Below are 24,649 nucleotides of genomic sequence, written 5' to 3'. Positions count from 1 at the left end.
CTTGAAAAGTGTTTGCACGGGAAGACTTAGAACCAGAACGAGAGCCTCAATGGGATGGTCTGGCAACAGGTTCCTAAGGAGGTGTTTGTTGGAAAAGACGTCCTTCAATTTGGATTATATGATGCCATCTCTCATGTTAATGTGGGTGCTCAAACTATTTTGCTCGTGTATGAGGCACTCAAGATTCCTTGTGGGATGTACACTCAGAGAGGATGCCAGTTCCTTGACTCCGAAGCGTGACGTCAAAGATAACTTCTACCGTGCAAGGAAGCAGCTTAAAGATTTAACAACTCAAGATCTTGGATATCCCGAGAAAAACAAGATCTATCTTGCAGAGAGTCTGACAGAAAGGAATCGAATGTTATTGAAAGACTGCTTAAAGGCAAAGAAGGATAAGGAGTTTAAGTTCATCTGGACACTAAATGGAAAAATCTTCATGAGGAAAGATAAAGACTCTGCTGTTCACCTCATTGCTAACAAAGAGGATCTTCAAAAGATGCAATCTGGATAAGTATCTATACACTGAACTTTTGACGATTTGATGTATTGTTTAAAATGTGCTACTGGCACTTGTGTCACAGATACCAGTGAGAAGGCCTGTGATTTGGCTAATTCTCTTCCATCTTTAAGTGTCACTCCTTCTAGTAATATTCCGCATCTCACTGACTTAGATGCTGACCTAAACATGCCTTTGGATAGTAACTTTGGTTTTTATAGTACTCATGACTTTCATAGTAATTATGGCATCAACGAGTGTCTACAAAGTGATCAATCATTCTCTTTGATAAATTGCAATATTAGGAGCCTGTCAGCTAATTTTGACAAATTGTCTTTATTTAAGAAGAAAATGAAACAGCACTTAATCAAAGATTACTAGACATCTGTACTTCGATTTTGATTTTGTAATTCTAAGATAAGAAATAATACTGTTTTGCAACGTAAGAATTATGCTCATTTTAATATACTGGTAATTTACTTAACTCTGTTTAACTTTATTTTTGTGTGTATTTATGCGTGTTTGTTCTTGTGTCCCTGACCTTAACATTTAAATATCTTTTCTTACAGCTGGCTGCCTGGCATTTTTAACTTTTAGGTTATTTCGGGCAGCCAGCACCCCTATCATCTATTGTATGTATATATTTAAATTTTCTGTTGTAATAATAACGGGGTGAAATAAAGAATTGTTGTTGTTGTTGTCCGAGCGAATTTACCTTGCACAGTGCAAGGAGCAAGACCAGAACAAGAAGAGGAGAAAGGTCATGAGAGGAAAGAAAAAGAAAAAGACAAGAAACAACAATCAGAAGGCCTTACCTATGCTGCAGGACAGTTTTAGTGAGCTGATTGAGCTGTTTCTTTAAAATATAGCCCACAATAACCATACTTTATTTTTAAATTCAATTTTCTCGAATAAGGGATTTTGACCAAATATGTTGCAGCTCAACACTTGTCATTGAAAAAGTATTCAAGATAAGTCATTTTTTCTGCAAACATTTGTGAATAATTCATCTGTGATGTGAACCTAAAAAAAGGACTTTTCTTTGAATTTATCGGGATCTTGGAGGTCAATATGGTGATGGGTGTGGCCGGAAATTGGGTTTGTTGTTTTGCACCCTCATAAATAAGTGAAACCAAAGCTAGGTTGTTCTGGTTTCAGGTTGATATCACAGATCTAAGTGTCTAAACTATGCTCCAAAAGTTTTAGATTCAAATGTTATTTCAATAGAGAGTTATTGCTGTTGGCGTGATGGCTACAAAATGGAGGTTTTTAGGGCGTGGCATGGTTTCCATGGTGACCATATATGTCATAAAGCATGTCAAACAATTTCTCATGAAGAGTCTAATCACTGGATATCAAAGTAAAGTTGTTCAAACTTAATGCAAAATTTTCTATGTTTGAGGGTACCATTCCACCTTATGGGTGTGTTGAAAATGTTATGACAGTGTGCTCATTGCGTGACTTTTTCGGAAAACAGGAAGTCGATGATCTCATTATTTGGGGCTTTCCCGCTGACAGGTTTAAACTTGCCCTATTGTATTCAAGGTCATGAGACAGTCATATTATTTCTTCAGACAATCGCAAAGTGGCTTCTGCATAATTCAGTTATGTGTTGTCTGGTTAAAAGTTAATATGCTTTTTAATTACAGCGAATTCAAGTTTACACCATGAATAAGAAGAGATTCATAACCTTCACAAATCACTTTGAAGGCTTCACTCAAAGAATAGCAAGCAGATTTCCAGAAACTGGGGAGTTTATTGAGGCTGAAAAGAGAAGCATGCTCATTAAATGTCCTGAGCTCGCTTTACAAGCATCTTCAACCTCTAAAACTACATCCGCATATAAGAAGGTTCAGATCACTTTAAACATTTCAGTCAATACTTCAAGACAACAATGTTATCATCAGTTGGAAGTTAAACGTGATACACCGGAGGATTGCATCGAGTCTGCTAATCCTTTGTCGAGAACTATTGGAGATGCTAACAAGGATACATTGTATTATTCTGCCTTACAAGGAGAAATGCTTTTTGCTTTGAAGGATTCTAAAACTCCAGAGGGATTTAGACTTATCTTGCGGAATGACATCAACATATCAAAGGCTCGTGAATTTTCTCATCAGATTTTACAAGTTGGCTGCAAAATATCCTAGGATCATTAAGTGTGAGTTGCCTCAAAACTTTTTTTAGAAAAAATATAAGCACAGTTGAATTAGTGTGTGATCATCAACCCGATGTGTGGTGTAATATTTCGTGATTTTCTGTGGCTGACTTTATTTCAATCATTTGCTTCTTACTTCACATCTTTTAGATTTTATAATGACTGTAAGTGTAACTTGTCATGCCATTTTCATGTATGTATCATTTGTCATCGAAGCAAGACAATGACACTTTATTGAGCTCGAAGCTCCCAAGCTGATGTGCATCACTTCAAATCGTTTTCATCTTGTGACACATTTGCTGGCTATTGAACAAGGAATTTTTGTAGTCTTCATGTTTAATGTCTTTTTCGATTACATTTTTCTTAATTCCTTTAGCGGTCTTGTTGTTTGCGTTATTGTCTTTGGTATATGAATACATTTTACTTCGCAAGCCAATGAATTCTTTAATCACTAAGCCAGCTGCTTCATCTTTGAATTTACCGATAACTTTCTTATTCGTTTTATCATAGAATTTACTATCTTCAGGGTAATCACTGTTGTCGAATTTATCTCTATCAATCCAAAAGTCCTTGAAGACGTCTTGTGTTTCGATTTCATAGGTCAAGCTGTCTGTATCTGTAAATAGAAGTTTAGCTTTGTCACCGCATTTTCGCTTGATGTTATTGTAATGAAAATCATACATCAGTGTCTTGCTGATATCAAGAATACACATTCCTATATATGCTGGTCTATTCAAAGTCAGAGTTTCTTTGATTTTATGTACAGCAACTAGATTTTCATTGAATATTTTTGATACGTTAGTTAGTTTTGAAGCTAATTTTAGTAGTTTCTCTTTACTAGTCACTAGTCGCACATCAACTCTTCTGCGAATATTCTCCATGGTTTTACCAAAGACTGAGTTATTCATAAGCTTGAAGAAATCCTTTTCAAAGCTGTTTTTAGCTCGAGTTCTTTTCTGTGTATTGAAATCAATGTACTGTTTCAGCCAAGGTGACTGATTGAATTCTAATGCTCGATGTACTTTCATTAATTTTAATCCTAAATCAAGAAACAACTGTAAATTTCTGTAATGAAGCACATAGTTTTTTTTTACTGAGCGTTGGAATTAATTTTTGAACCTGACCAATCGCAATATTATATTTTTGTCTTATCTGTTCACAATAATTCGATAACATATTTTTGTACATAAAGCTTTGCAGGCGCTAATGGATAGCCGTTGTGAAGATCATGTAACTCTTGTGGATACTCAAGGTCAACCTCTAATATCATACATTTTTTACTGTTTTTGGTGCATTTACCTAAGTTGATCTTTCCAATATGTGTTTGTGAAAGCAATATGAATCCCCCTGTGGGAAGGTATTGAGACACTGCCCCACCGTACAGATTATTTGCTTTTTTACAATCTCACCAATCTCTTATATAATGAAATGGCTGTCATACCCACGTAGATTGTGAAATATCACTGGTATCTCATCGGTTTTTTGAAAGTTGAGATTACAGCCTTGGTGGGCCGATCCTCTGTTTTCACCTGTTATATGACAATGGTCTCTGACTCACATCTTTATCTGTGTATTTTTTATTGCAAATATGACGTTCATCAGCTTTTTGGAATCTGTCCTCATCTTCTTTTGTCATTTTTAATGGTTTATTGAATTTGGTTTTTATTGTCTTTCGACACTACTTGACCTCCTCTAACATAGCTTCCATAAATTTATATACAGCTTTCTCACCTCTGTAGATTTGCACTGGTTTGGTGTAATTGTCATCATAATGACAGACAACCTTGTACCCATAACCACAGTCTGTATGGTTTTGACAAGCTTCAGTGTACGATTTGTTATTATTCGGTTGGCATCCATGTATTTTCTCTGTGATGGCTTCAAAATCAGCATATATCACAAATGGCACAGGTAGTTGCTTGTGGAAGTTATTGAATTTAATATGTTGTCGTCTTTTGATGGCATTTTGATTGCTTGAGTGCCATTTAATTGGATACAATTTTCTTTGTGATTAGTGGGTACTTTTTCCGAACTAAAACATTGTAGACAATACATACAGAAGTGTTTTCTATATTGGTGTTTTGTTTGGTTGTACATGAACTCGTTAAAGTCTTTAATCAGTATGTAATGTTTGTTTGTTATGTGCATTTTAAATGGGTTAAAATTCGAATGATCAAAATTGAATCCTTCTAACTATATATTATGTGTTATATCAATGATTTTAGTCATAATGTTAATGACATTGACATTTTTTATATGTTTCGTGGTTTTCAAGTGACAAAATTTTCCAGCTAATTTGTTATTACGACCTGTCTTACAGATCTCATAATACCAAGGTTTATTAAGCATATAAACCGTTTTATGATTTTTTCGCTCTTCATTAGTTAAAATTCTGGGTCTACCTCTGCATCTTTTTTCGTTTCCCATATATACTATACTATAGATAATTTTTTAAAGGCCCACATTCACCCAAGATGTATTGCGTGCCGAGGAACAGTTTTCATACATGAAAACCCTCCCATTTTATTTGAGCGCGAGTCAAGTGAGAAAGCAATAAGCGATCACGAATATTCTTATCCTCCAGCACGAATCGTAGGGGAAACTCGCATGAACCACTTGAGTTCGGACAGCCAATAAGATCACGCACTTGGGCAATACATCATTTCAAAACAAAAACAATCGACGGCAATGACTCTTGGGTGAAGGTAGGCCTTTAAGTATGATTCATAAATAGCCAGAAACAATCATATTTTAGGCTACAAAATGGCAAATAAACAGCATATACTGTATCAATTGATATAATATATGTTATATAACTCAGTTTAAATTTTTTCATAAATCCCTCAAGTCCTTGAATGGTATCCAACTGTTAAAATCATTGCTATATCCTTTCCACTTCACCAAAGCTTGTTTCTTTTTATAATCTCTCTGGATGACTTGATCAATTCTAAATACCTCTTGTTCTGCTTTCAATAATTCAGGTTCATAAAAACTACCTTGTATCTCTTCATCATTGAGATCCTTTAGTTTGTAAGTGATTGGATTAGTATATTGGATTCCGTCAACTATGAAGATCTCTTCCGAGAAAATCAGTGTATAACCTTTATCCAGGGACAGGGGAGAACACTCTGGTCAGCCTGGCACTTTTTTTGTATCTGAATCATGGAACAAAAATTGACGTCACATCCGGTCAAATTAGCGCCCAGCAGCTTGTCTTGGCGAAGTCGAATGTTGGTGTCCGGGTTAGGCATGATTTCTTCGATTTTTGAGCCATCAGTATCAGGAATAGTGAACTGTGGATATGAGAGATGTTGTAAAGATATTGCTTCGACTTCATGAGCAAGGGTTTTCCAAAGAAGTGATTTTTTTCTATTGCTTTGACGGAAAATACGAGACAGCTAAGCGTCGTGTCATGGCGTAAATTTCACACTGTCAAAACAAGTGGCGTTCAGACTTTCAGCTCTTGCGGCTTCTGATCGTTTGAAAGCTGAAATTATAATAGCCTATCCCGTGTGCAACATAATGGAGACATCATCAGTCATAGTTTGCAGAGTTAACATCAGGAACCCAATTCTCACTCGACGTGAAATGTTGGAAGCCTGTATCATTGAAGCTGTTCCAATTGTCTTCGTTGTAAGGGACTCGTAATCTTCGAGGTGAGTAAATGTAGTGATCTTCATTTCCAGTTCTTTTCTGCTGACGTGAGTACCTTTACATTTGGGCTTTAGAGTATTGAGTCGGTTTTGTGCTTCGTAGTTCTTCAATAAAGATGCAAGTGGCGTTTAATTAAATAATAATTCTCCTATCTGATGTCCATTCATATCACAAATCATTATCCTGCAAATGTGGGCTTGAGGAGGGGATTGAGTCAGAAAGTGTATCTGCGTGGCCTGGTTCATATTGCTAGTGTGAGACAGTTGTTAAAGTTATTGATGTCAAGCCATCTTAAACAATAAATTAAATAGTATTATTGCGAATGATATTATTTCTCAAGTATTGAAAGAAACAACCCCTTCACACTTTACTTCACCTGCACTCTCACCACTTGGGCCATGGGTGCTCATGGGTTAAGGCTTTTTTAATATATATATAGAAATAGTACTCTCAGGTGCTTGATCGTATTTCTAAAGTGGATAAGTCTCTTCGTGGGGATCATACTAGCTCTCAGTTTCCTCCAGGCCACTCTTCCGGGTGGCCTGTCAGATCCGGTGCTATTATATGCGATTTCTGTGGTATTCCAGACCACACTTCGTTTAGGTGCTTTCGCCGTATGTCTAACCAGCGTGCCGGTAGGGGTTGCTTTTCCCCTTATTCTAGGGCTCCACGTGGCCGCTCTAGTTTTCAGTAGTTTTCCTGGCCTGTGTTAGGCATTAAAGTACATTTTTTTATCAGACTTAATTTGTTATTTTTTCCTTTCCCTCCCACTTTTGGATGGCAGTTTTGAACGGGAGTCAATCTCCTTTCTCAGGTTTAGAGGCCAAAACTGTCATACCCAGAGCCACCTACCCTTATAATTTTTCCATCTCCTTTTCTTTTAGCCCCCTTCAAAACGTTTTAAGGGTGGTTCTCCAGCCACTCCAGCATGTCCTTCACAGAACATTCCATCGCTGTTCAACTATGGGCATATCCACTACTACGTGCTGAAATCCATTCAAAATTTAAGCAGCGAAGACCAAGACGACGGACTCAGCCACATGACAGATATGCCAATGAAAAATGGAAGAAAATACGTGGATTCTGGATTTGTTCATGACATGATAGACACTGTAAACAATGAACATTATTTTGTGCGAGCACATGTCTGGCCATCAATGAAAACCCATCTTACGCACAATGTGGTTGTTGTTTTATCTTTGAACAGTGTTGCTGTTATTCACAACATATTGTTATTCACCTTGCAGAGCTTCGTCCTTGGGTCGCTGCAGTCATGTCATTGCTGTTTTATTCTTCATCCTGGATCAAGTTAAGAAGCACGGGCCAATTTTGTCAAAACCATGCACAAGCCAAGAATGTCCCTGGAACAAAGGCAAAAAGAGGAAAAAGGACCTGCGCCGGGTATCTGACACCAAATATCAAAACAAGTGAAAGCAAAGCGCAGCACCAGTCATTGATTTTGACCCAAGACCACTGGAGTACCATAAAGTGTCACTGGCGCAAATCAATCACTTAGTTTCAGCCCTAAGTGGCATGTCACGGTACAGTGATGGCTTATCAATGTGGGAAACGCAGCTGAAGTTTACATACAAAAATTATGATCTTGGTGACCCTAGCTCCTTGCAATAAAAGGCCAGTGAAGGGCACATATGTATGTGTTTCTGGTTACATTCTTTTCTGTGAAGAACTGTCCCAAACGCGCTACCATCCACCTTTTGCACTTATCGACATCCTGGGAAGACTTTGGAAATGGAATGAAGACTTTCTTCCCGGATTTGTCGAGTTTTTAACAGATTTAGGCCATTTTTCTCAATAACTTGAATCTGGTTTGCACTCGCCCCAACAGCAATGCTTAGTGCGAGTTAGGGGACAAACATCACATTCTAACAGATTTTCCAAACGTTTTGCCGGTAAAGAATAGAGAATACGCTATATTTCCTTCGAGCGATATGCAATGTTTGTCTGAGTCACATGGGGGATTAACGGTAACATGTTGAGACAGAGAGGTTTAGGCTTTAATGTTGTTTGGACTCTTAGCCAGCCATACTAAGATGACCATGAACACTTTTCCTTTGACCCTTTCTTCTGTCACACGCATTTAATACAATCCTTTGCATCCAAAAACCCCAATGTGTGGTGCAGACCGAAAAAACAAGAGACTTCCAAGAAGATCTGACGCCACAATGTGGAAAATCATGAACAAGCATGTTTTTTTGTTGCTATCATCAAACACTGCTCCAGAGCTCAAAATCAATGCCGTTCGTCAGTGTGAAAAAAGAAGAACAAAGTGCACTTTGTAACAGGAAGCTGTGCAAAAATCTAAAGTTGTGAAAGTTCACAACACTGGAATGAACAGCAAGGATGCAAATGGCCATACAGAAGTTATTACCTCCCTGAAACCCACTTCATGTAAATGACGGAAGTATTTTTTGGTTCTTCATGAACCTACAGATGGTCAATGCATTATCCTACGCATGTGCTAATTATTCATAGTTGTCACTGACTCACGTTTGGATGGAGTTCTTTTGGTCACGACTGTGGGTCCATCCCAGCTGAACATTTTTTGTAAAATTAGTTATACTTGTTACTTCACTTTGCTGACATTTAATTGACAACCAATTTTTCTCAAAATTTTCTTGCACTGGCAATTTGATGCAGTTAACTGCTTAACCAGTGAGGCTTACATAGCATACTCTGTTCGGCCTTGTTCCTCCTTTATGCGATTTCAATCACCATCACAATGTCCCAATGCCTCAAAGGCATCCCCAATTTCTGAAATCTTCTTTACAAATCAGCCACACACAGATCGCTAGCCTAAAGCAAACAGTTGACAACATTGCAGTTACACTTAAAAGGTATGAGAAAGACTTAAAAGATCAGGAAGATTTCATTACCCAACTAGAGGACAGGGCTTGTGACCTCGAGCATAATCTAGACTCATTGGAGCAGTACACCAGAAAATATAACGTGGAGATCCATGGAATTCCAGAAAAGTGCGATGAAAATTTAAAAGATGTAATCACGTCATTGGCGAGTAAATTGGATGTTGATATTCGAGGTCAGGATATCGACATTGTTCATTCCTTAAACAGAAAACCACCAGCAATAAAGCCCATCATTGCGTGTTTCTCATCACACAGTAGCAAGCAAGAATTCTATCAAGCTCGATTCAAGTTGCACGAGGAATATTTCACCAGTATTCTACCTGGCAAGGGCTCCACTCGCAGTATTTCCATCAATGAAAACCTTACAGCGAGAAGAAAGGAACTTCTGGCTAAAGTTCGACGGCTTAAAAAGCAAAAATCCTACCACCGAGTCTGGACATGGACGGCAAAATTTTTCTGCGTGTTGCTGAAGGTACCAAAACCATCCAAATCCAAGAAGAGGCTGATCTAGATAAGTTTAAATGATCTAAATAATTAGTAACATACGCTTTTATTATTTCTCGTTGACTTTCAAAAGAACAGCTAGAAAGGTTATTTCTGTCTATATCGTTTGTTATCCTAGCACTTATGTTTCTCCCTGTATCGATCAAGCTTCTTTGGGTAACTGTTCCGACCCCAAGCTATCAGATATTGTTATCAATTTGCGTGTTCTGCAAAGTAGTCCTATTATTGGGTTGTTTGTGTACCTGTGTTTTATGTGTTGATATAATATTGTGGGTTTTTTTCTCCGACATGTTAGATTTATCTAACTGCAGTTTACTTTCTTTGAACGTGAGAGGCCTGAAAAGCCAACTTAAAAGAAGAAGTATTTTCAGTTATTTGAAGAGCCAAAAATGTTTATTTTATCTCCTAAAAGAAACATACTCTGAACCAAAAGATGAAGTAGAGTGGAAAAATGAATGGGACCAATCATCAGAAAGGAGTTTGTATTCTGATTAACCCTTCTTATGATCTATCCGTCACCAGCCATTTCAGTGATCCAGAAGGAAGGATCGTATTCATCAACTTGATTATTCATAGATGGAGAGATCTACACATGAAATGAGCAAGTACGTAACCAAGAATTTACAGTTTGTTCTGTGTGATAACCTCAATGTGACATACATGACATCCAATATGGAGTGAATTGTTGTGTATTCTTATGATACGATTACAGGAATTAACCTGCTTGTTTCATTTGTTTAGTTGTATCATATAATCAGATGGCTTTGCAGCTGTCTACTTTCGTGCTCTTGTCATGTTTGCTACTAAAATACAAATGCTCTTTGGAAACTGAAACAAGCAAATTAAATGCTGATCCCCCAAGGATTTTAAAGACCTTTAAAGTTACCCAGTATTTTACATATGTTTTGCAAGTAAACATCACAAGTGTGACCACCATCAGCTGATTTTTTGTTTTTGAAAAGGGCCATCAAACAATTCTTCTTATAATTTGAGGTCAATTTGTTATTGCCAGGAAGTTATTAATAATATTATTTGTCCGCAGAAAAGTTTCACAATTGATGAACCTCTGCCATTCGATGGACACACTGTATGGCACAAGGCAAAGAAATTAAGGCCCTCCACAATATATATTGTTTGTTGCTTTAAAAGTGGTCTAGGTTGTTAGATTGTATCAAAATCCCACTGAAGTGGGTGTTAATACATTTACTTATGAGCTTTATTCTTACCACAGGTTGCAAACATCAAAGGGGGCTCTGACCTAAAGGAATAGATTGATGCAATTGCGAACCACTTTTGGTTCTGCAGTCAGACTGCTGAAGGTTAATTTACCGTTACTTTGTGCAAATTATTATTCAGATGTAGGTTCTACTCCAGATATTGTTTTGTCAAACTGTAACATAAATGAAGGCATAAATAAGCAGTAAAAATGCAAATTATGCTGCTCCTTGCATGTGAAATGTTCGTGGGACAAGTCCCTTGCAGCCAAGTGAAAATAAACCAATCGCCGATCAGTATTTTCGGTCCCATAACCCCTTACGGACTCCGTTTCAAGACAGCGGCGCCCAACAGTGAGGTTGAGGTTGAGGTTGAGGTGGAAATTAAACAGTCGATTTCTACGTTTAAATTTTACCTGAAAAATAAATTGATTACGGATTTTTTTGTTAATAGTACGTCATGATAGTATTTAGTATCTTATTAGTATTCATTTTATTATAATTGTATAGTATGTAGTGATAATATCTATTACATAATTAATTCTTATAGGTATGTTTGTATTGTTTATTGCATTGTCACTGAAAAGCCCCACCAGGGGAGTGTCAATAAAGTATTGTATTGTATTGTATTGTATCGTATTGTATTGTATTGTATTGTAGTCCACTGAAGCGGAAGATAGTGCTTGGAGTGTTAGCAATACACGAATGCTAATAGAATTTTATAAGGCACATCGATTACTGTGGGACAAGAATCAAAAATATTATGGAAACAGGACCAAAATCAACAAAGTATTAACACCTCTTGTTGCAAAGTTTGAGAAGACTCCTCCTCAAACCATGAATGAGATCAAAAAATGTGGGCATGGTCTAAGAAGCTGTGCTCTTAGGTATTTTAAAAGGAAGTCGGAGCATGATAATATCAAGTGGGCATATTGGTCTGATTTATTGCTTCTGAGAGAAAGTGTTGCTGCAGAGGAAAAGGGAAGTGAGATAGCATGGAGCAACCAAGATACAGGTAAATCTGAACTGTTCAAATATTATTTTTATGTACACTGAGTGGACAAGCGTTTTTTTGTCATAACTGAAGAATACAGAGCCACCGTTCCAGGTACTGTTGCTGTATTTTTTCAAAGTTTTGGTCATTTCTGGCTGTTTTTATCTCCTATTCAGTGATGAAACATAGATAAGTCATCGTTGAGGAAGAATAAGCTCGGTTACTAGCCGCTGCTCGGGAACTAGACTCAAGAGAGTGTCAGAAATTAAACGTATGAGAAGAGACTCCCTCATACACGTAGGCGGTGATTATGAGAGACTGGTACAGAACTGACAGACTGAGCTAAGTTCAGATTACCTCCCATAGCAACCTTTCTTTTTGATCATGTTAGACCAGTTCAAACTTTACCTTGGCCCAGTTTGACACATTCTTTGAACCAAACCGACACAAATCGGAGTCAGTCTGGTCCAAAGGCAGACCAATGCAGTGGTTTTACCCATATAATTACATAATAATTCATGCTGGTCTGAGATTTTTCATTTTGAAACAAGTGTTTGAACCACTCTCATGAAATTGGAAACACATATTTGTATGTAAACTGATCTCATCGTCTGAACTTTTGCTAATCTGAGTTCATATTAGCATGGCATATTGGGCACTTTTCACACCACTCTTGTGTAAAGTACTGGGCTGAATTTGTACCGGCTTAAATAGCACTAGCTTCATGTAGTAATTGCTAAGATGAAGCTGATTATTATATATTACTTCTAAGCAGTTACCTTGAAAGGTAGTATAATATTGGTTTCTTAGTAGGAGTAAAAATGATGTTAAAATTTTCGAATCCAAACTTTAAAGAAATCTAAAAAGTTGATATTAACTACTGTGACCAGTAAGTGCCTTACAAAGAATCTCCCCTGAGGAAAATGGGTCATTTTCACAGAGGTTAAGGATACTTCCTGGGTTCGCGGGTGTCCTTTGGAAAAAAATTCGTACGCGCGCGAGTTTTAATAAACCTCCAACAAACTATATATCATTATAAAGCTTAATAAATGTAGTTTCCTATAAAAAATATAATTCAGCGATCTTTTCCTTTTTTAAGTGCCAAGAACCAGTAGAACTTCGAATCGACCGATGGTCGTTCCATTGAATTAATCGGTTATCGAACGCCGCGCGAAGAACGAAATCGCTGCACAGTGTTATTCACAAGGCATCAATCAACAAAAAGGTGTCAGGCTTTTTCGAAATTCTCATTGGTTATTTAGATATCCACGTCTAAAGTTTGAGTAGCAAAAAATATTTGAGGCGTGTTGCGAAAACAGTCGCCACGGAAAAAATATTTTGAAAATCAAAATTCCCTGACACCTTTTTGTTTGCCATTATCCATCGAATCTTCTGGCCAAATTTCACGACAGTCCGTCAAAACTACATATCCTATCAATTCGTTCAAAGTCGACATACTCTGCCAAAATTCAAGTGCGAGTTTTCGCTCGAAAAAGGTTTGCAAGAAAAACAAGCCTCCACAGGAGATTATGACACCTCATTACGTGGCGAGTCAATCGAGCAACAGGACCCCATGGCGTCAACAACAATAGCACAGAATTTCGCGGAAAAAGTATCGCGTTGCAGACACGTTTTAGACTCCGCTGTTGTGATCGAGCGAGATGGAGAAAGTGGCGAAAGTAAAACGTAAAAATCAACCAGGAAAACGGGGAAAATTAAGGCTAACGAAACCGAAAGCGCGTCAGCGGAGAGTTTGAGGAGTGCACTGATATCTATTGGGTAGATTGTTCGTTTTGATTGCGTGTAATGTAATTTACGCTTCAAGCTAAAGCGATTATTCATTTCGTATCAAAGGAAATGTATAATGAAAGAAAATCGCATTTTGACTGTTATTTAGGTGCGATGGTGATTTCTTTGTAAGAAATCTTTTAGATAGCGTGGAGCGGAGCGAAAAGCGAGAGAAAGGGCCACACAGAACGCGTTATCTCCAGTATTACACGTGGGCTCATGCGCTTCTGGCGAGTTCTATTTCATCGGTCTAATTCTGCTGATTTTATGCCAATGTTTCATTACAAACGCGCAGTTAAACGTTATTTGGTTTTATCTCGCTGAAGAAGAAAGAAATCGGCCCAGAGGATGCAGAATATGATATTTGATATTTTCACAGGACGCTTGCAAAGTTACCCTGCAGGACTTTTGCACGGCAATCGACCTCTGTGTTCTTGATCCAATAACAGTGGATAAATTTGAAGGCCGCTGCTCCAGTTCTTCGTGATCACCTTCGACAGAACCTTCAACGTCGACTAGAGTTTCTTGGTCGAACCAAGAGCCTTTGTTGCTCTCTGCAAGATCACGTTTTCGATCTTCGCTGAAACCTATCTTTCCCTTTTTCTTAGGCCCTGGCTTCTTCCGGGATCTTAATTATCCACAGGCTCTTTTCAATTTTTGATGTCTTTTCCATGTGGGAAGCGCGAAGAATATAAAATTCGAAGTGAGAAATTTTTTGCAGGCGAGATGTAAACAAAATATGCTTATTTCTGAAATAAGAGCTCCCGGATGAAGCGTTTTGCCGCGAAAACTCCTCTGGGGCGTCTCGCACTAGGAAGATTATGACACCTTTTTTATTTATTTACTTTTATATGGGAATACGTTTTCCTAAATATCTCGCGCTTTTTTAATATTTTTCAATTTTTTTTTTTCAGTTAATCCTAGATAAAATCCCCAAATTCTATTTGGTCGAAAAAAATGTTTTTTCACTTTTTCAACCTATCGAACCCAGGAAGTACCCTTAAGTCAAATATTGAGTTGTTTCAATGAAAAACAATACTTTAAACTTGAGGGCATCATGTTAGACCCAACATGTGTATTTGTGTTGCAGAAATTCTCATCACCTTCTACCAGGGGAATAAATGCCTATGGAATCATAACTGAACAGAATACCACCAGCAGAGCAATAGCCCACTTTGAAAATGAGTGATGGCCTGGGTCGAGAGTAACTGCCCAAGTGATTGTGGGATTGTTTGGGGGGACGCAAAAATGCGAAGATAATAGCCAACGTCCCCCAAACCTTCCCACAATCGCTTGGGCAGCTACTCTCGACCCAGGCCATCACTCTTTTTCAAAGTGGGCTATAAGGATTTGCTGTTTGACATTCTTGGTAAAGAACTCGATGACAAATATGATGCTGAAGACATCGCGAAGAAGTGAAAAGAGCTTCTGAGGAGATTTAAGCAAGAGCATGCAAAAGCATCTGTTAAACCATCAGGTGTTGGAACAGCAGACATTTACATTAGCCATCATGGGAATTTTATGAGCTACTGAAGTATGTAACTGTGATCTGTGATGACACTGATGAAACTGTCAGTTCAATCACAGGGCCCTCAAAACCCAGAGTTAAAGCTTCTAAGCAGCAGCAAAGGGATAACCGTGAGGACAGAAAACTGGAATTGTTTTCAGAAGCTGTGTTAGCACTGAAAGAACCTGAAACAAGTAACGGGCAAAACACATTAGTTGAAAATAATGAAGTTGCAGCATTTGCAAATTATGTGCACTTAACTTTGTCAAAATTAAATGCACTTAAATTTCCCAGGGCAAAGTGTATTGGCGATATTTTATTTCAGATAGAAGAGAGTGACAAATTGGAGGCTGCTAGTGCTACTCCCTCTCAATATCATGCACATGGTAGATACAGCCCAGCTCCAAGTTTGAGTTCTTATAGTTCAAATGAAACAAATCACAGCTATCAGCAAGGCATGCCTGTTGCTCATGAAAGCATGAACATGCATTCTTATCCATCTAGGGAATACTACTAAGACACAAAGATACGGTCATGTTTTTGGCCGAAAATGCCCAAGTGCTGAGTTTGTCTTTAGAAGCTTGTGTTGTTATTATTATTACAAGGCCCTTTGATTTCAAATGTATGCTGCATTGATCAATACTGGATGTAAACACGGGAAATCATTTAAGACAAAATAATTGTCTGATTTTTGTGTCAATCTGAGCCTGTCATAGCTTTAATGTTTTGTCATGCAGCTTCATCGAACAGTGCCAAAACGTGCCAAAACTTTGACTGCTCCAAATGTTGGGCCAAAGGTGTTAAGGATGTTTTGGGAAAGTTTTCATGTTCAAAAAGAGGATTTTCATTCAAAAGAACTAGATTTAAACCACAAGAAAATCCACCATTGAAATGCAAGTGGCTGAAAACATTAAGAGACTTTTCTTTACCCATTTTTCTGTAAAACATACTTTTTTATTCACTATAAACCATGTGACCTTATCCAAGATTTTGTTTTTCTCTTTTTCAATGTTAATTTGAAAGTAACAAATTTGATACCTTTATTAATATTGTTAATTGTTACCTAAGGTCCAGAAGAAATGTCAACAAGTTGTACTAATGTTATTATAAATAATCATTATTACTGTAAACATGCTTGCAAGTAATAATAAACCCTATTGTGTTTTGATTTATTTGTATTTCTTTTTTGCCCACCCAGTGGACGAACTGCAACAATATTGTGTTACAGATCCAAAACATATTGAGTGTAGAGGCCCATCCTATGCTCACTTGACAAATCTACAGATTTGTAGAAACATGGTACAGTGTTTTTTCTGTTAAGACATTTTGACCACTTCATTTTCATCAGCCATGTTTCAATTAACGTATTAATGGTGCCTTAATTTAGAAATAATTTTAACTGGAATTTTTCTAGTGATCAACAATGGGTTGAAAAAACTATTTAATAGTTACAAGCATTTCACAGAAAGCAAACACAACATTACAAGGCTGTACTCTAGCACTACACTGTAGCCCAGTGGGTGCTATTTTTCACCACAAGTAAATCAACTTACCCAGAATGTTGGAAACCCTAAATAGATAGGGTCCCTTTATTTTGGCTGGAGGCTTGTACTGATTTTAAAGTGCATATCACCCTTACACAGTTTTAATGAATTTTGAAAATTTATGCATGTCTATTCACGTTTCGTTTTGTTTTTATCAGACAACAAAATCCCTCAAAATAGGCCCTTTTCCACCATATTGAATACAATAAAGAGCAGTTGAGAGACTGGGAACTAACAGACTTGCAACGTGGAGCCGGTATCTCGGCCACAGAGCATTTCTGATTTGTCACCACATCCTCTATACTGAATTTGGAATGTGCCAGGAAGGTATGTGGTAGGTGAATGTGCTGATCACAAGCCCCTGGTCATTGTACTCAGAGCAAAGTCAAAGCCCCCATCAGTGCACATAGAACGGTGGCTCCTGTACCTGCAGCAGTTCCAGTACAAGTTGACACACATACAAGGCAAAGACAATGCTGCAGATGTCCTTAGCTGCCTCTCAGTTGGTGAGACCCAAGAACACGATACGCAAGCTACAGAAGAATTTGCCTGTAGCGTGGCAAGTCAGGCTGTACAGCTGCCTTAGTACCGAAGCAAGTAGAAATTGCTTCAGAGAATGACCCAACGTTATAGTTGGTACGCCAAGCTGTCATGATTGACAGATGATTAGAGCCAGTTACAAGGCACAGTTTACAAAGCTATAAAGGAAGAATTGTGGTTGATAGGACAGGTGGCGATGAGAGGAAGTCGTCATATTGTCATCCCGGAGAGCCTTCAAAAGCACACAATCATGTTGGCTCATGAAGGACACCAAGAAATGGTCCGGACTAAAGCGAGGCTGCGAGAAAAAGTGTGGTGGCCGAAAGCGGATAAGCTAGTAGAACAAACAATACGAGCATTTCACCCCTGCCAACTAGTAGGACCCAGGTCTAAACCAGATCTAAACAAGAACCCGTGACATCAACCAGACTGCCTGACTCCCCGTGGCAAGTACAAGTCAAAGACTGCGTAAATGAAAATCTTGACTTTTCCTCTTTAGCTGACTTTCATAATGGGGGAAAGTTTTCATGTTCATAATGTTTACTTACTCCCTTTCCTTGTCACAAAAGAAGTAAAGCTTATTGCTTTCCAGTTCAAAATAGTTCATAACATTCTACCAACCCGCGCCAGCTTATTTTGTGCAACGAGTATCTGCAATGATAGGTTGAGCTTTGAACGCTTTCTTTTACGCCTGAAAAACAAACTAGACCTTCTATGTGTAATAGCCACAGCGAGCAAATCGCTTCGTAATTTTGAAATCTCTTAGGCACCCTAACTACATACTTTGATGGATTAGTTTTGTCATGTTTTTTTTTTCTTTTTTTTTTTTGCAAGTAACATATCATTGTAATCTATTGTAACCCCATTGTAAGTAGATGCTGGTATTCTTTAGTTAAGTCCTTTGCATTCTGTATTATTTTTCTGTGCTACCAAGTGTTGTAAGCATAGTAAGTATTGTTAGTACTGTAAATATTGTAATTATTTTAAATAGTATGTTATGTAAATCTAATAAAAATTGATTTAAAAAAAAGTGGATGGCAGAACAAGAGCCGCACACCTTTTTGGACGGCAAGTTGGTGGTCTCTAAAAAGTGTCGTGTGGTTGAAATACAGGACATATTGACCTGGACCGAGGCCTTTACTATTTTTCAGGTGGTGATGTGTACAACCCATCTCCATCGTTGGCCAGACCTCACTAAATATAAATTACTCATCATACAAATTGCTTGGCAATCACCCAGTAGAGCTTGGCTGGAGAACGATCTTGCCTTTCGCAAGGATGCGGCAGCAATTGGTGGGCTGCTTGATAGTTTGTTGATCGATGCCATGGCTTTGGAAGAATGTCGCATGAGAAAAAAGAATTTGAACTGTACATGGATGGATGTGGCCAAGGCCTACAATAGTGTGAGCCATAATTGGTTAATAAGAACTCTTGAGCTGCATAAAATTCCAAACGCCATTAAAAAAAACCATAGTAAAGCTATCACGCCAATGAAAGACCAGTCTTAGAGGAACAACCCAAGTTGGTGAAGACTGACAGATCCCATCCAGTTTAAGCGAGGAATTTACCAAGATGATACCCTATGCCCACTACTTTTCATCATAACTTTGTGCATTAATCCTATGGAAACATAACTGAGTATAACTCTTTTTGTCGTAGTGTGAAGAGACATCTTTCATGTAAGGAACTTTAAGCAGTAAATACAATTGTTCATATGTAAATATTCTTTCTTTTTATTTTATTTTATTTGGAGTTGATTTATAGTGTAGATATTGTAGATGAAGAACTTCATTTTGTTGGATACTTTGCAATAAACCATTATTATTATTATTATTATTATTATTATTATTATTATTATTATTATTATTATTATTATTATTACTACGAACTCTACAAGGATACAGGATGACTAAACCAGTGGACATAGACATCTCCTACTCCTTCTTTATTGATGACCAAAAGCTGTATTCTGGTTCAGAGTGACAACAGGGTATTAAGCTAGCACTGACTCATCAGATGATGGCTTTGAGACCTCATCAGTCTCCCTGCAGTCAGGCTCTTCTAACATGTGATCTGCCCTTGTCCACCCATCGGTCATAGATGCTTACCTTACGACAGAGGTTTCACATGGAAGAGTTGCGGGCCCCTTTACTTCTCCTCCTTTTCCTGACTTGCACATCAGCGGTTTTGGAGTCATCCCGAAAAGCAACCACCTGGGTAAATGGCAACTCATCTTGGATCTCTCTTCGCCAGTGGATCACAGTTAAATGACGGCATTTTGAAGCCCCCCTTTTCAGCTCAGTATGACGCAGTTGACTCCTTTATAGAAGGCATTATGGCTCGGGGCTGAGGAACTCTATGGCCAAGTTCAATGTGGTGAGCGCCTATCACAATGTGGTTGCCCATCCCCAGGATAGTCCACTCTTAGGAATGGTTTGGCATGGCAAATACTACATCAACATGGCTCTCCCATTTGGTCTGCGTTCAGCACCCTACATCTTCAGCGCTATTGCAGACCTGGTTCAGTGGATGCTGACTCGCAACCATGGCATTGTTTGGTGGCGCATTAACATTTGGGCGTTTGTTGTTGCATTTATTTACTGCTTGGGCCTGGTTCAGGTCCCCAGGCAGTTGCGTGGTCAGCAGTATTCTCTTGCGGTTTAGGCATGCACCTTTGCTTGCTTGCTTGGAATTTCACTCTACTCAGCGTTTTTCATTGTGTGGTAGGTTTATCGCATTTTGTAGGGTTTTTCTTTCCCTCCCTACCCTCCCAGTAGTGTTAATTTGTTATTGTCTGGGATTGGGGGTTGGGTAAGAGTTAGGGTAAGTTCCATATCTTATTTACTTATTGTTTTCCACTGAGCTTCTAGTCTCTGTGACAGGTGTTGGGGTTGGGGCAGGGCTCACGGCTGGGTTGCCGGTATGGCAGGCTTATGGGGTGTTCTACCTGGCTCCGAGCACCCAACCTCCATTTTCGACATAAGCAATAAAGAAACATCAAAGTCAAAACTGAAGGGTATATTTTGGAGAAAGCTTTGTCAATAAACTGGAATCACTTGACTAACCCTTAGTAAGCCCAATTGTAGTTTCAACAACTGTTGATTTGTGTTAAATTACTAATCAGAGAAGACTCTTCAAAAAGTGTTTTGTTCCTTAGTTTATACAGATTTTTCTTTACCACTAGTTTAAATTAACTCTTAAAAACAGTTTTAATGAATAACATCATTAATTTTTAAACATGGATTAGTGTTAGTTGGCTTCTGGACAACTGGGCATGGTGCATATTAAAATACAGTTTATTTGTATGGTCAGTTGAACTTTCACGGTTGATCCTGTAAAGCACTTTTGCCGTTGTGGCAATGAGTCAACATTTTGGGTCTAGTTTTCTTTGTGTTTGCATACCTTTTGTACATGGACAAGTTAGATCTGGGTACGAGGTGATGTATGCTTTGTACTATGTGATTTGCCGATGTTTTGCACAAAGAAGCAACACATTTTGGTTTGATTCAAGCGTATTACTGTTTTACATAAGTTTTTGCCCAGCTTGTGGTTTTAATATCAAAGTGAGGAGCAAGCCGACAACTCAAACCATCATTTAAGCTGCAGACTTTCTTATTAATGTTTAAGCTCTTCTGGGAATCAACCCCACCAAAAAATTACAGCTTTGATTGTGAAGTTAAACTAAAATAATATTCTAATATTATTGTCTGATTCTTCGTATTGAACAGTTTTTGAAAAACATGCTCTTTATGGCCAAAAAAATTGTTTAAAATTGACTTGCAATCCCTTTTCATCACTTGCATGTTGCCTGCCTCAAAGCAAAACTTGTATGCATTCCCTGTAAAAAAAGGCTTATCTAAATAAACTTTTCATTTACGTAAAGCAAATGAGCTAATGGATTGTATTTGGCACAAGTTTGCTATATAATATGCGAACACTTTTAGTAGACTAAAAAAAACATGATTTGCATCAGTGTTTACATTACAGGAAACACATTTGCAAAGCTAACCTTAACTTCAAGAAAATAAAACAATAAAATTATTGCTGAATTGTGAATTCTTTACTGCATATGCTGGTGTTTTAAGCCTCTACCTTCACATTTTGTTGATGTGGTTTGACGAATCTCGCTTGCTCCAGTCCTCTGATCAGCTCCCCCACCTGTAGGTAAATACAAGTTTACCTTATTACTGTTATATTTTTATTTGATTTTTTTAATTTCTTGCACAAACAAAATAGTAATCCCACTTTCTATACAAAACCTAAGCGAGAAACAAAAGTTTTGACTTACACTAGCAATTCCCAGCCTGGCTACTTACATTGGTCCTTGGAGTAACGTCTGTGTTCTAAAATAGATGAGAAAAAAAAAACAGTTAAGGACAGTGCCTACTAATACCATTTAGTATTTTTACACGGTTTATGACTATGCGGGAAAAGTAGATCTTAGCAAGGGCTATTGGAATCCAAAAAGAAAATCGGGGGTAACCATGTATTTTTAAGAGATACTTAAGCAGTACAATACAAAGCAATGTACAGTACTGTGCAAGGACACAAAACTTGAACTAATGTTCTGCGAATTTTCGAAGCCGCTATTGTTTTGACATGCTCGAAATTACGGCCTTGTCAGCGAAATACAACTCGAAAATTCTAACGAATTTCGAGCGGCGTTTCGAAATTTCAGACGGTCAGTCTTGAATTTTCGAAGAGGAATTCGATTTTTCGAGAGAAAGGTATCGAATTTTCGGCAAACAATTCTCTTAAAATGACGCTTTAGGCTACAGTAATATATTCAATTCACTTGAGGTTTCATTTCGACAACAATAGATGGATATGTAATCATGGCAACCGTAGTTCAAGAGAGAAGTCTGGGCACCATACGATCGCTCACATGAATGTAAACAAAATGTCACACAGTTTGTTTTATTCCGGTTTATCTGAGGAGGATTCCACATCTTACCAACGTGTTTGGCAAACTTCGATATGAGAAAACATTTACCCAGAACAGAAATAGAAAGTCCACTGGATAAATTTGCCGTTGCAGGTGGTAAAATTGACAACGCACAGTCGGCCATTCACTTCACAATTGCTTTCTTGTGCCGTCGCACGTGGTGGAAGGAACAGTGCTTCAGCGCTTTTTGTTTGTATCCCTTTTAATAACATCTACCAGATTAAGTGCCCCACATCCCCGTCAATGTTTATGCGCATCCTTGTTCTGAACCCAAATTTGAAACCTTTACATAATTCTCCGCATTTTGCGGTATTTGAGTCAACAAAGATTTGAAAGTCACGATCTTTTGTCAGATTAAATCACATTCAACTAAAATGATGTTTTTAGCCGATGTGAAGTTTACCTCTACATGTATGTATGTCGCAAAAAAATTTCCTACAGTAGAGCAAAAGAAACATGCGCGGTAAAATGAAAACGAATACAGTTCATGCATGTCACAGCGTAGGCTTCGGGTGATAGAGTGTAATGTTTATCTTACTGTCCGTACGTCACAAAATTTCCATGTTCCTTTCATTTCTTCAAAAATTCCTCGATGTTTCCTCTCGCTTATGCGAAAATTCTTCGCTGTTTCACTCATTCGAAACTTCGTTTCATCGAAGTTTGGTTAGCTTTTTCGAATTTTTGATTTCCACACAACATTTCTTGGAAAGTTCTTCGAATTTTCGAAGAAAGATCGCGAAGTATTGTTCGAAATTTCCTTGAAAATTCGTGAGAACAAAGGACAAATATTGACGAATTTTGCTCTCATTACTTTTGCACAGTACTGTATGACGTTTTTTTCCAAATTGAAGCTTTACTATCTCTGAAAAATGCATGGTTACCCCCAATTTCTTTTCGGATACCAAAAGCACTTGCTAAGTTCTGCTTTCTCCGCATAGTTTTAAACCACGCAAAAATATCTGAGTATTAGTAGGCAGCACCCATACGAAACCCGAGTATCTCGAGATGCGCAGAGCATGTGCACAGTAACAAAAGTAGGCACTATCCTTATTTATGGACAGTGAAGTTTTCAACCACAGTGTTATTGTAAAGAAATGCACAATCTTTGGCATGTTTACCTTTTCATAACATTTGCATTCCTGGTCTTTTCTATCAACTCGCGGAGATGTTTCATCCTCTAGGTTTCATTTAACATGCAAGGCCTTGAACCAAACATGAAAATTGATGACATGTTAGCATATAATTAGCCTCCTCCTTAGTACATTGCTTAGGAAATAAGTTTGCTTGTTACAGTTACCACTGCATCAATTCCAATGTTTCAACTGGCTAAGAGGCTAACATTTAACTGTGAAAATACCATGCTCGAAAATGAGCGGCCAAAATATTGTTGTTTGGTATTTGCAAAATGAAATCAGCTCCAACTTGAGCATTTCTTGGTTATTTAATTATTGTGCAACATGTTTGCTGGACTTAATGCGATAATTTTGGGCGCTACATGTTTCACTGGCTATCATTTAATCTCATCAGTCCAACAGAAGAAACGGAATCTGACTCGAACTTGACTTTTGACTAGAACTTGACCTGGGCTCGAACTTGACCTGACCATGAGCAAACTCCGTAGGCTTAATGGCCTGACGAAAAATTACACTTGTAGCCTCTTGAAAACTTCCCTAGTTCAAATGAACAGTTTTTGTCCAAAAATATCCAGGATTTCTCTCCCAGTATAGGATTTAGAATGTACAGGTAGTCAGCATAACATTTTCCCAGAGTAGCTACTTTGGTGGCCATTTGGCATGGAAGTTGGAAACTCTCGGCACATCTTTGGCATGGGACATACACAGAATGCACCCTGGCACATTTTCTCGCAAGCGGATCAAATTCACCCATTTTGATGCAAGCATTAAATTAATTTTCAGCAAAATTATCCAAATTTTTACTTTCAAGTTTGTTTTTTGGAAAAGTTTTAATAGTTTTTGGTAACCAGCAGTATGTATTCAATAATTAGAAATTCTAACCGTTTTAGACCCAAGGAGTATTATTTTTACCTCGAAAGTTGTGTATTTTTACTGCAAATACGGGGTTGTCTATTACCAATAGGCCTTATCACGGTTTTCGACGCCATTTTTACGAGTAGGCAAACAGCCGTGAAATAACAGTGTTTGTATGGAAATCTGATGTCGAATAATTTTCATAAAACATCGCTTCTGAAAAATTCATGAATTGGAAACTTTTGGCACTGGGAAAAAGATTTTTAGAAAAAAATTTAGAGGGATGTAGCTGTGCCAGAAAGCGTCCAGTCGTGTTTTGAATTTTCCATACATTTGTCTGTAAAGTGAACCAGCCGCGAACTGTTCTAAAAATAGCTCGCGGGAAAAAAATACAGGGAAATGTATGGAAAGTTCAAAACAGGACTGGATGCT

The 24,649-nt window shown here is 37.9% G+C and overlaps 1 protein-coding gene and 1 long non-coding RNA gene across 3 annotated transcripts in view; one reads left to right on the top strand and one right to left on the bottom strand.

Annotated features, from left to right (window-relative positions):
* Positions 1 to 49: 49 nt before the first annotated feature.
* LOC146470078 (uncharacterized) lies at positions 50 to 625 on the top strand. The gene has a single exon (XM_085121908.1). The coding sequence runs from the start codon at positions 50 to 52 to the stop codon at positions 509 to 511; it is 462 nt and encodes a 153-aa protein (XP_084978034.1). The 3' UTR covers positions 512 to 625.
* Positions 626 to 20,569: 19,944 nt separating this feature from the next.
* Positions 20,570 to 24,649, bottom strand: part of LOC146470077 (uncharacterized) — a 4,801-nt gene continuing 721 nt past the window's right edge. Inside the window, exons 2-5 of one of the 2 annotated variants that reach the window (XR_014867008.1) lie at positions 23,348 to 23,431; positions 21,573 to 21,627; positions 21,377 to 21,442; positions 20,570 to 21,122 (exon numbers count right to left, since the gene is read on the bottom strand). This is a non-coding gene — a long non-coding RNA (uncharacterized LOC146470077). Of the gene's footprint in view, positions 21,443 to 21,572; positions 21,628 to 23,347; positions 23,432 to 24,649 lie in introns of both variants that reach the window. The other variant, XR_014867007.1, reaches the window with a different exon arrangement.

The sequence above is a fragment of the Pavona decussata genome, unplaced genomic scaffold, assembly GCF_977016875.1.
Source record: "Pavona decussata unplaced genomic scaffold, jaPavDecu1.1 SCAFFOLD_114, whole genome shotgun sequence".
In the NCBI taxonomy this organism is placed as follows: domain Eukaryota; kingdom Metazoa; phylum Cnidaria; class Anthozoa; order Scleractinia; family Agariciidae; genus Pavona; species Pavona decussata.
The sequence above is the reverse complement of the archived record's forward strand: the minus strand, read 5'-3'. Positions and strand labels throughout refer to the sequence as shown.

Coding starts and splice junctions, on each gene's coding strand:
- LOC146470078 (XM_085121908.1), top strand. CDS start 50: ATGGGATGGTCTGGCAACAGGTTCCTAAGGAGGTGTTTGTTGGAAAAG.